This window comes from Stylophora pistillata, chromosome 1 (genome assembly GCF_964205215.1).
Source record: "Stylophora pistillata chromosome 1, jaStyPist1.2, whole genome shotgun sequence".
NCBI lineage: Eukaryota > Metazoa > Cnidaria > Anthozoa > Scleractinia > Pocilloporidae > Stylophora > Stylophora pistillata.
The window spans coordinates 58,879,357-58,890,905 of NC_142519.1; the positions used below are offsets into that span (position 1 = coordinate 58,879,357).

General features: G+C 38.9%; 2 protein-coding genes across 2 annotated transcripts; one reads left to right on the plus strand and one right to left on the minus strand.

Moving 5' to 3' along the window:
- Window positions 1–730: 730 nt before the first annotated feature.
- On the plus strand, window positions 731–2,342 carry LOC148743399 (uncharacterized). Its single transcript, XM_088751118.1, has 2 exons — window positions 731–736; window positions 1,134–2,342. Exons 1-2 carry the CDS (start codon window positions 731–733, stop codon window positions 2,340–2,342), a joined length of 1,215 nt encoding a protein of 404 aa, XP_088607244.1.
- Window positions 2,343–3,230: 888 nt separating this feature from the next.
- LOC148743400 (uncharacterized) lies at window positions 3,231–8,329 on the minus strand. Its single transcript, XM_088751126.1, has 6 exons — window positions 8,157–8,329; window positions 6,698–6,769; window positions 5,352–5,423; window positions 4,540–4,611; window positions 3,785–3,856; window positions 3,231–3,340 (listed from the first exon to the last, which is right to left on the minus strand). Exons 1-6 carry the CDS (start codon window positions 8,327–8,329, stop codon window positions 3,265–3,267), a joined length of 537 nt encoding a protein of 178 aa, XP_088607252.1. The 3' UTR covers window positions 3,231–3,264.
- Window positions 8,330–11,549: the final 3,220 nt, after the last annotated feature.

Sequence of the window (11,549 nt, forward strand, 5' to 3'; positions counted from 1 at the left end):
ACACCTACCCATGGAACGCGCCTTAGGAGTACAGTGGTGTATAGAGTCGGATACTTTCAATTTCACCATCTCCCTTAGAGACAGACCTTGCACAAGACGCGGAATCCTTTCCACAATCAGTTCGATTTACGACCCACTCGGTTTCGTTGCTCCAGTCCTACTAGAAGGGAAGACCATTCTACAGGAGCTTTGCAGAAATAATGCTGGATGGGACGATCCAGTTCCCAATGATGTACGATCGAAATGGTTTATATGGAAGGCCGAATTAGAAGAATTGCAAAATTTCTCTATCCCACGCTGTTACAAGCCTATAGATTTCGGAAGAGTTATTAAGGCAGAGATCCATCACTTCTCGGACGCGAGTTTCAAGGGCTACGGGCAGTGCAGTTATTTGAGACTGGTAAATGAGAATGGCAAAATTTGCTGCGCTTTCGTACAAGGAAAGGCTCGAGTCACGCCTTTGAAAGCAGTAACCGTCCCGAGGCTAGAGCTCACAGCAGCTGTCCTATCGGCACGAGTCAGCGAGCAGTTAAATGGGGAGCTGGACATCGAGATAACGGATGAAGTATTCTGGACAGCGCTAACAGCGTCAGACGTTTCCACGTATTTGTAGCCAACAGAGTCCAAGAAATCCAAGATAAAACGTCGATATCGCAAACAGCGTCAGACGTTTCCACGTATTTGTAGCCAACAGAGTCCAAGAAATCCAAGATAAAACGTCGATATCGCAATGGAGGTATGTGGATACGAAGACCAACCCTGCAGACGAGGCGTCCAGAGGGCTAAGAGCACGAGAGCTCGCCCAGTCGAAGTGGATTCAAGGACCAGATTTTCTTTGGAAGCCAGAGACTGAGTGGGGTGTTACGTTAACCCAATCAGTCGGCGACGCTGAGCTTCTAAGTGGTGATCCAGAAGTCAAGAAAGTTGTCTCTCTCGCTACTGCTGTCACGCCATCCTGGCCGACCATGGTAGACCGCTTAACATACTTTTCGGATTGGCACCGCGCTAAGAAGGCGATCGCCATATGCCGCCAGTATACACGTCTATTACGAAGTAGAATTCAGAAAGGAAATGATTCTAAGATCATCAAGAAGTTGCCAAGCGGAAGGAGTTTCTAGCCTGTGTCAATTCAGGAACTGTATGAAGCAGAAGTCGTTATCCTGAAGGCTGTACAACAAGAATTCAACCCCGACATCTTACCATCAGGTCCTCTTGGTAAACTGGATCCATACAAGGATTCAAACGGAATTATTAGAGTTGGTGGACGACTCAACCTATCTGATATCCCGGGGCAATGCATTCACCCAGCAACTCTGCCGAAAACCAGTCACGTCACTGAAATCATTATCAGGCACTTTCATCATAAAGTAAAACATCAAGGCAGAGGGATCACGATTAATGAGATTAGAGCAAGCGGTTACTGGGTCATAGGAGCTATTTCAACCGTATCGTCTGCAATACGTAGATGTGTTACGTGCCGTAAACTACGTGGTAAATTACAGAAGCAACGTATGGCTGAACTACCGCATGATCGATTGGAGCCAGCGCCACCATTCACCAACTGCGCAGTTGATTATTTTGGCCCCTTCGTGATCAGAGAGGGTCGCAAGGATCTTAAACGCTACGGAGTGCTATTCACCTGTATGGCTTCTAGAGCAGTACACGTCGAGGTGTCCGCTACTTTGGAGACCGATTCCTTTATCAACGCCTTCCGAAGGTTTGTCTCCAGGAGAGGTCCTATTCGGCAGTTACGCAGCGACCAGGGTACGAATTTCGTGGGTGCCAGAAGAGAATTAAAGGTAGCTTTGGAAGAATTGGACAATGATAAGGTTCGAGGCGTGCTACGGCGCCACGACTGCGATTGGTTTGTCTTCAAGATGAACGTTCCGTCAGCCAGTCACATGGGTGGTGTATGGGAGCGACAGATTCGCTCAGTGCGCAACGTCCTGTCGTCTCTATTACAAACCAACGGTTCCCAACTCAACCATGAAGCGCTTGAAACCTTCATGTGCGAAGCGGAGGCAATAGTAAACAGCCGCCCGCTTACGATTGACTCCCTTAACGATCCAACCTCCCTGAATCCGTTGACGCCCAACCATCTACTAACGATGAAAACGAAAGTACTTCTACCACCACCTGGTGTGTTCGAAGCCCCTGATAAGTATTGCAGAAAACGCTGGCGGCGAGTACAGCACTTGGCGAATGAATTTGGGATCAGATGGAAGAAAGAGTACTTGTTTAACCTGCAACAAAGGCAGAAATGGAACAAGCCCAGACGAAACACGCGTGTTGGTGACATCGTCTTCATAAAGGATGATGAGAATCTTCCTCGCAATCTATAGCAGCTTGCTCGAGTGACCGAAGCTCACCAGAGCGCCGATGGCCATGTACGCACTGTCAAACTTGCTGTCGCAGATCGCACACTGGATAAAAGGGGTAGACGTGTTAAACCGTGCAGATACCTGGAACGCCCCGTACAGAAACTTGTACTGTTACAAGAAGCAAGTGAGACCTGAGGTTCATCCCCAACGAGGAGCCACGAATACAAGTAGTCACTAACTTTATTTCATCCTCATTACTCTGCGGACATTTAGTCGTGCTTAATGACCTTCATTAGCTTTGTATATTAGTGAAATGTGGACATTTCAGGGGAGCCATGTAACGGCTGCCACGCTTTTTGCCTGCTGTTAAGAAGACGTTAACAAACTTGTGCGCGCGCGACTCGCGTGCGCGTGCTTTGAGGTTACGAAGCAATCTCGTAAGCAAATCACGCGGACCCTTTTTTAATGTTGACGTGTGCGATTTTTAGAGAAGAGTAGTTGAAGTTTTTTTGGTTAATATTTTGGTTGTTGTCGTTTGCCGTAAGACTACAGTTTTCTGTGTTAGAGTGTCTGTTTGGATTTCCCATTTCGCTTCCGAATACCTAACTTATATTGAAGTTCGTTTTGGTTCAATTTTTACAAGCGGGACTGTTATTTTACGATAAGTACTTGGATACCACGACTACGTTAAATGAAACGATTCAAGGCTTGTCCGTAAATATATCCTCGCTTCATAGTGTGTCTTCATTTGCGAAACTCATAGTTGTCGTCGAAATTTTGCTTCGCTTGTGTCGGCCGCTACAACCAGGTTATTCACTGCATACTCGTAACAGGATTACGAGTATGACATGGTCACTTCGTCGCTATTCCCATGTCAGGAGGAGCGCAAAATGGATTAAAAGTAAATACAATATAAAGACCTAGTATTTCATTAACCATATACTCACAGCTCATTCAAATTAGTCAAATCTTTGAACACGTCTTTGGGTAGCTTTCCAATTTGGTTTTGTTGTAGCCATCTGATTAAAAGTTAAGATATAATAGGTCAGTGCCTTTCTCAGTTAATTTTCGTTACATCGTCTCTTTATGTCGAGTTTCCAACCTGATTTCAGATACCCAATACCAGCCCAACACTTTGTTGACCTGATTTCTGGTAATTTTTGATAGGTATGTGGCAGATCGCTTGCAAACAAGTTTTTATTTTTGTCGTAGAGTGCCACTATGCTGTTATTAATTGATTAGTAATTGGAGACATTCTTGCTGCGCATCATTTTGCCCATTCATCTAATTAGCACATCACACGGTATATCATCTATTACAGCAACAGTTTTGCATTTTCCCTTTTTTTTTCTAAAAAACACATTAGTTTCTCCATCTCCAGTTTGCATAGATCCGAAATTGTTCCACAAAAAATCTTAACTATTTTTATTTTGTACATTGAGGTTTTCCTTTAATTAACTCACAAGCGTTTCAGTGCCCTTAAACCATCGAACAAACCCTCTGGTAACTGTTTTAGGTTATTGTTGCCAAGTTGTCTGTATAGGAGAAAAAGAGTTTGAAAGTCGTTAAAACTACTTTCAAACTTAATTACTACACTTTAATCAATTTGAACTGGCTGAGAAAACTCCTTGGACTGATAGGCTCTCTGTAGTTTAGAATTTAGGAATAACAACTTCTGAGTTCCAAAGTGTTTTATTCGGCATTAAGACGACCCTTGTTCTAATTTTCCAAAGAAATATTTCACATGAAGCTTGTCTTTTGAGGGAGCTAATCTTATGGACCACTTTTCTTATATTGGTCAATCATGATCATTGAACATAGGTGACCTATAAAAAAAATTAAAAATGATCTTTGTTATCTTAAACTTTTATTACCTACAGAAACTAAGAAACTAAACGGAAAAAGGATTTTACTCTGGATTTAAGGTTTGTTCTAATTAAGTAAACCAACTTACCAGTGTCAATAATTTGCTGCGTGGGACGTTTTCTTTTCAGAGTTTTTTTATTCGACTTTAGGAACAAACAAATTACATCTGCCTTCGGAAACATCCATTAAACACTCTCTTTTCTTGAGTGAAATTCGAGCGAAGACTAATCTTAGTGGATATAAGGATCCAAGATTGGAGAATATCACTTGTGAAAGGGGGAGGGGAGTAGTGCTGGGAGTAAGTGTTGCAAAAGTTGATATAAAGCATTTGTACAGACGACATTTTACTTACAGCCACTGCAGCTTGACTAATTGGGAAAAAACATCGCCTGACAAATTCTTCAGCTGGTTGCTTTTTAACCACCTGCAAGTTTTGAAACGGTCTATTATCAATACATGGAAATCTATAAATCCTGTTCGCATTTGACTGTCATACTGGTGTAAAATAAGATTTAAAGTGTGTGGCCCATCTAAAGCTGAGCCGGGAACGCTTGAGGGTTCTTTAAATAATTTTATAAAACAAGTATAAGCCCTTTTTAATATCAATTTTTGTTGTGGACTTGGTGCGTTCGTGGTTCATCCCCTGGAATTTCCTATATCACCATCCGTAATTCTATTTCTTTGTTTCTTTAGATGCGTATATTTCAATTTTTAAAAGTTCAGTTTCTTGGGCAGGCGCATCACATAGTGTCCTGCTCGTACCTTTCGCTTTGCATTTTTTCCCACACAGTTATTCTACTTATTTCTTGTCTTATCTTGTAAATAGTATGTCTTTGCATCTCTCCACCTCTCCACCTCTTTCATAACAACAACGTTTGTACCACTAAATTAAAGTTATCAAGGCAATAGTAAATGGGGTTTACAAAAGGAAGACCCCCGAGATGTAGAAGATGAATATTTATTTAATTAAGAAGATACTCAAATAAACTAAGGTGGGTTGTTCTCTTCTGTCCAGTACCGTCTATCTGTGACCCGTCCCACCCATCTCACTTTCTTTATGGCTGACTACACCCACTAAGCCTAAGGGCCTTCTGGATCATATCTGATAATAATGAGATAAAACTCTCAGCGACATTAAAAGAGGAATGAATATCAGTTACTTACAGTTTAATCAATTCGGAGTTGTTATTAAGGACTCCAGGTGGTAGCTCCTTTATCTGGTTTTTATCCAAATTCCTACGGGAAGATATTTCCCTAAATTCAGTTAAAAGTGTGAACTCGAGTATTTTTGCTGTAGCGAGCCTTTTTACTGTCAGGATTACCATTTATTCGTGTTATGTCTAGGTCAAGCAAACGCTTTTGATATTATTTTCAAAAGGTCGATATATGATCATCCCACAATGTTAATGTACGACTGAACCTAAATCTGTTACTCGCTTTGTGGAGGACGAAAAATGACATATCCGCTCATATTCAATAAATAATGAGACTTTGAGCACACCTCGTTGGCGAGCCAGGATAGAGGTAACCTTCACGACATTTTCTTTAACTTGAACTGCGATTTAAGAAGGGGAAGTTGGATTTTGTAGATGGCGTGAAGGTAAACAAAACCGATGTGATCTTAAAGGTTGTAACTGATTACTTATAGATCGTTGAAATCTACGTTGTTAATGAAGACTCCAGATGATAGATCATTAATCTGATTGTCCTGTAAGCGGAAAAGGATTTTACCTTGGAGTTATGGTCTGTTCAAAGAAAGTAAATCACCCTGGTCTCGTAAATGCAAGAAATTTATAAGTTTTCCCTTCGTTCTTCTAAAAAATAAATATTGTCTTAAAAGTATCGTGCGATGAGGGATTAATTTGAAAAACCGTACTATCTTAGATATTTCCCAAATTTTCAACACAAACCTGCGCAATTTCCTGTCCGGGAATTTCCGTAAGCAACGATTCATGCTGAATCTACTACGCGGTTTTATGTATGCAAGAAGTTCGCTCGTTGAATAAATAATTGGTCTCTAAATATTTCATGGTCGTTTTTGCTTTGTCATTTATTAACGGTTTTCGGGTAGAATACGACTAACTGGTAAACATGACTCGTTATAATAAACTCTTTTTCTTCCTGCTCAACGTGTATATTCATGCTGTGTTATAAAAAGATTGCTTCGTGCTTTAGCTGTGCCTATATCGGGTTGTAGATGCACTTTCGAAGATTGGAGAGCACCCAAGAAGCTAGAGTTGCTCTCAACTGCACCTCAAGAAACTCTTACGCTTCTTTCGTGCACTTAAAACTTCCCGCGAGTGCCTCCATAACTCTAAACTGGATCTTGCGCTTCTGAGACTAAACCACTTGAAATTAAATTTCTTCCAAGTTGTTGAGGTTTTTGATTTTGAGATTTGAATTTCTACCTTCTAACCCGCGTACTAATTTGTACGCGTGTTATGGAATCTATGTAAAGACGTGTTGTGATACATAAAATGATTTAAGTAATAATAAGTTTGCTCACTTACAGCAGCTGCAGCTTGGTCAATGGAGCGAATATATCACCATGTAATTTCTTGATGTTGTTCGAGGCCAACCACCTGCAAGGTTAATGTAGGTCCTCATTTTTTCAGCATTTCCCCTTTCTAGACACCCACACGAAAAAACAATTCCACCGACTTATAATCCACTTGCGGCTATCAAAAGTCATTGCACTTAGAGAACTTTATGCTTTCATTTATAACAGTGGAACCCCCATTAACTATAGCTGGAGAGGAAAACATAGTTAAGTTTAAATCTCACCTTATACTCTTTCTGTCGTCTGTATCTTGAATCATAATTCATTTGAATTCAATTTTGCTCCTTTAAGTACGCATTTCAACTATTTCCTACACATTCACTTTGTAGAGTATATTCTAAACTCATGCGAACCACAGTTCCCACATAGCAGATTACCAGTAGGAAACTAAAATCACCCTATATATATCATCTTAAAGTTTATAAACAACAGAATTCAACAACTTATTTGTTTTTTATTTTCCTGAAATGCAGAGATATTAATTGAGCACAAAGAGAAAACTACTGATGTGTTTTCAATCGATTTATACACGCTTAGGTTGTTTTGCTTCGGCAGTCAGTCTGGGTGAAATCAAGCAGCACATATTGTGCTAAGGAACTGTGGGGCAGATTAATCCCGTTCGCGTTTGACTGTGATTCTGGTGTAAAATAAGATTCAAAGTATGTGGCCCGTCTTAAGTTGAGGGAACGCTTGAGGGTTCTTTAAATCCTTTTATAAAATAAGTTTGTCCTTTTTAATATCAATTTTTGGTGTGGACTTGGTGTGTTCGTGGTTCATCCCCTGGAATTGCCTATATCACCATACTTAATTCTATTTCTTTTTTTGTTTAGATCAGTGCGTGTGTCTATTTGTGGACTCATTTGCAATTTTTTCAAAGAGCATTATTTTAAAAAAGGGGCATAATTTTAGTATAAACTTGCCAAAAAAAGCAATGTTACAAGCATAATATGCTACTTTTACTAGCATAAGCTATAAAGGCCTAGTCCCAACCCCTTTGACTTTTTTTATGGCTGACCACACCCGCTAAGCTTGATGACCTTCTTGACCATATATTAACAGAGGCATGTATATCAGTTAATTACAGTCTAACTTGGCGTTGATACATGTATACATTTGGTATACAGCTAAAGCTAAGATATCAAGGCAGTAGAGAATGAAGTTAACAAAAGGAAGACCCCCGACATATCTAAGAAGATGATTATTTATTTAATAGAGAGGATACTTTAATAAACTAAGGTATGTTATTCTCTTCTGTCCAATACTGTCCATCTACGACCCGTCCCACCCCTTTCACTTTCCTTATGGCTGACTACACCCATTAAGCCTAAGGACCTTCTTGATTATATCTAGTAAATAATTAGATAAAACTCTCAGCAATATGAACAAAAGAATGAATATCAAACACTTACAGTCTGATCAACTTGGAGTTGTTATTGAATACTCCAGGTGGTAGCTCCTTTATCTCGTTGTTACCCAAATCCCTACGGTAAGATATTTCATTGCTTTCATTTAAAAGTGTTGGAACTCTTGTGGATTTTGGCGTAGCGAACCTTTTTCCAGGTAAAACAAATGCTTTTGCCATACTTCTGATATGATCGATATAGGATTCTTTTAAGATGCTACTTTTCAAACAAACTTGACCCTATATTACTCGCAAAGTGGTCGACGACACTCAATTAACATATAGACATATTCGCTCATATTCAGCAAATAATGTGACTCTGAGCCCATCTCGATGGCGAGTCAGGATAAAAGTAACCTTTACAATATTCTAAATAACTTAACCTACGATTTAAAGAGGGGAAGTCACTCTCTTCAGTTCTTTACTGCCACTATGCAAGTTTCATTCGCGCTAACAGTCAGTTAACTTTTCGCTCTCTATTTATTTTCTGCTTGAGGTTGCTGCGAGTCTCCTCGGAGAACGTGATGACATTTTCTAAATCTTTTCAATAGCTATGTTTATCCTTGTGTCAATAATAAACAATGCAACTGTCAGAGTACCAAGCGTATATTTAAGAGTTGTACAATGCTGTCACGAAGTGAAGTTTTATAATTAGAGCGGCTGTAGCTTGACGCATCAATCAAATACGACGGTTAGATTAAACACCATCCTCGACCCTGTTTTCCTCGCCATGAATTAAGCCCAAAGGAAATTTGTAATTAGATTGGCTGTAGCTTGACTCATAAACCAAATGACAGTTAGTTTAAACACTATCCCCGACCCTGTTTTCTTCGCCTATAACGAAGCCTGAAGGAAATTTGGCTGAGATAAAGTTATGGAAAAGAAATCAATCATATTTGCCTTCTGTTACAGCCATAAAACTCTCTGTTTTGTTGAATGAAAAACGAAGACTAATCTTAGTGGACATAAGGTTTGAAAACTGGGGAATATCACTTGGGCAACGAAAAAAGGGAACAGGGGGAAAGTGCTTAGAGTAAGTGTTGCAAACGTTTATATAAGTCATTTGTACGGACGACATTTCGCTTACAGCCACTGCAACTTGACTAAGTGGGAAAATACATCGCCTGACAATTTCTTCACCTGGTTACTTTTTAACCACATGTAAGTTTTGAAACGGTCTATTATCAATATATGGAAATCTATAAATCCCGTTCGCGTTTGACTGTGATTCTGGTGTACAATAAGATTCAAAGTATGTGGCCCGTCTTAAGTTGAGGGAACGCTTGAGGGTTCTTTAAATCCTTTTATAAAATAAGTGTAAGTCCTTTTTAATATCAATTTTTGTTGTGGACTTGGTGTGTTCGTGGCTCATCCTCTGGAATTGCCTATATCACCATACTTAATTCTATTTCTTTTTTGTTTAGATCCGTGCACGTGTATTTTTTTGGACTCACTTGCAATTTTTTCAAAGAGCATCATTTTAAAAAAAGGGGCATAATTTCAGCATAGTTTTGCCAAAAAAAGCAATGTTACAAGCATAATATGCTACTTTTACTAGCATAAGCTATAAAGGCCTAGTCCCAACCCCTTTGACTTTTTTTATGGCTGACCACACCCGCTAAGCTTGATGACCTTCTTGATCATATATTAACAGAGGCATGTATATAACTCTCAAAAAAGAAACAACAACTTTGAGTTTAAATTTGCAAGACATGTTTCGACATTCTCATGTCATCTTCAGTTGCAAATGAGCATTTAACTGTTGTAAATTTGAATTTAAATTAGGGTACGTTACAAACTACGTGTCAGTGCGTACGTTACATTTGAATGTTAAAAACGCGAAAGATGTAAATAGCGCGCGCTTGACTAGATCAAAAAACAAATAGATAAATAAAAAATAAATAAATAAATTTAATGATAATAAAAATAAATTAAAAGACCAAGGAACAACATCATTAAAAGGAAAGAGACAATTCTAGATGTTTCAATCGCTGATTAAGGATAGGTTTTTCCCACTTAATATGCAATGCCTCTTTGATCTTAATTTGGTATTAAGTTTGTAACGTACCCTAATTTAAATTCAAATGTACAACAGTTAAATGCTCATTTGCAACTGAAAATGACATGAGAATGTCGATTCATATCTTGTAAATTTAAACTCAAAGTTGTTGTTTCTTTTTTGAGAGTTATTGTCACTCTGCTGTCTTTACGTTCTTTAGGCATGTATATCAGTTAATTACAGTCTAACTTGGCGTTGATACATGTATACATTTGGTATACAGCTAAAGCAAAGATATCAAGGCAATAGAGAATGAAGTTAACAAAACGAAGACCCCCGACATATCTAAGAAGATGATTATTTATTTAATAGAGAGGATACTTTAATAAACTAAGGTATGTTATTCTCCTCTGTCCAATACTGTCCATCTACGACCCGTCCCACCCCTTTCACTTTCTTTATGGCTGACTACACCCATTAAGCCTAAGGACCTTCTTGATTATATCTAGTAAATAATTAGATAAAACTCTCAGCAATATGAACAAAAGAGTGAATATCAATCACTTACAGTCTGATCAACTTGGAGTTGTTATTGAATACTCCAGGTGGTAGCTCCTTTATCTGGTTGATACCCAAATCCCTACGGTAAGATATTTCATTGATTTCATTTAAAAGTGTTGGAACTCTTGTGGATTTTGGTGTAGCGAACATTTTTTTTCCGTCAAATTTGAAATTTATTCGTGTTATGTCCAGGTAAAACAAATGCTTTTGCTATACTTCTGATGTGATAGATATAGGATTATTTTACGATGCTACTTTTCAAACAAACCTGACCCTATATTACTCGCAAAGTGGTCGACGACACTCATTTAACATAAAGACATATTCGCTCATATTCAGCAAATAATGTGACTTTGAGCCCATCTCAATGGCGAGTCAGGATAAAAGTAACCTTTACAATATTCTAAATAACTTAAACTACGATTTAAAGAGGGGAAGTCACTCTCTTCAGTTCTTTACTGTCACTATGCAAGTTTGATTCGCGCTGACAGTCATTTAACTTTTCGCTCTATATTTATTTTCTGCTTGAGGTTGCTGCGAGTCTCCTCGGAGAACGTGATGACATAGTCTAAATCTTTTCAATAGCTATGTTTATCCTTGTGTCAATAATAAACAATGCAACTGTCAGAGTACCAAGCGTATATTTAAGAGTTGTACAATGCTGTCACGAAGTGAAGTTTTATAATTAGAGCGGCTGTAGCTTGACGCATCAATCAAATACGACGGTTAGTTTAAACACCATCCCCGACCCTGTTTTCCTCGCCATGAATTAAGCCCGAAGAAAATTTGTAATTAGAGTGGCTGTAGCTTGACTCATAAACCAAATGACAGTTAGTTTAA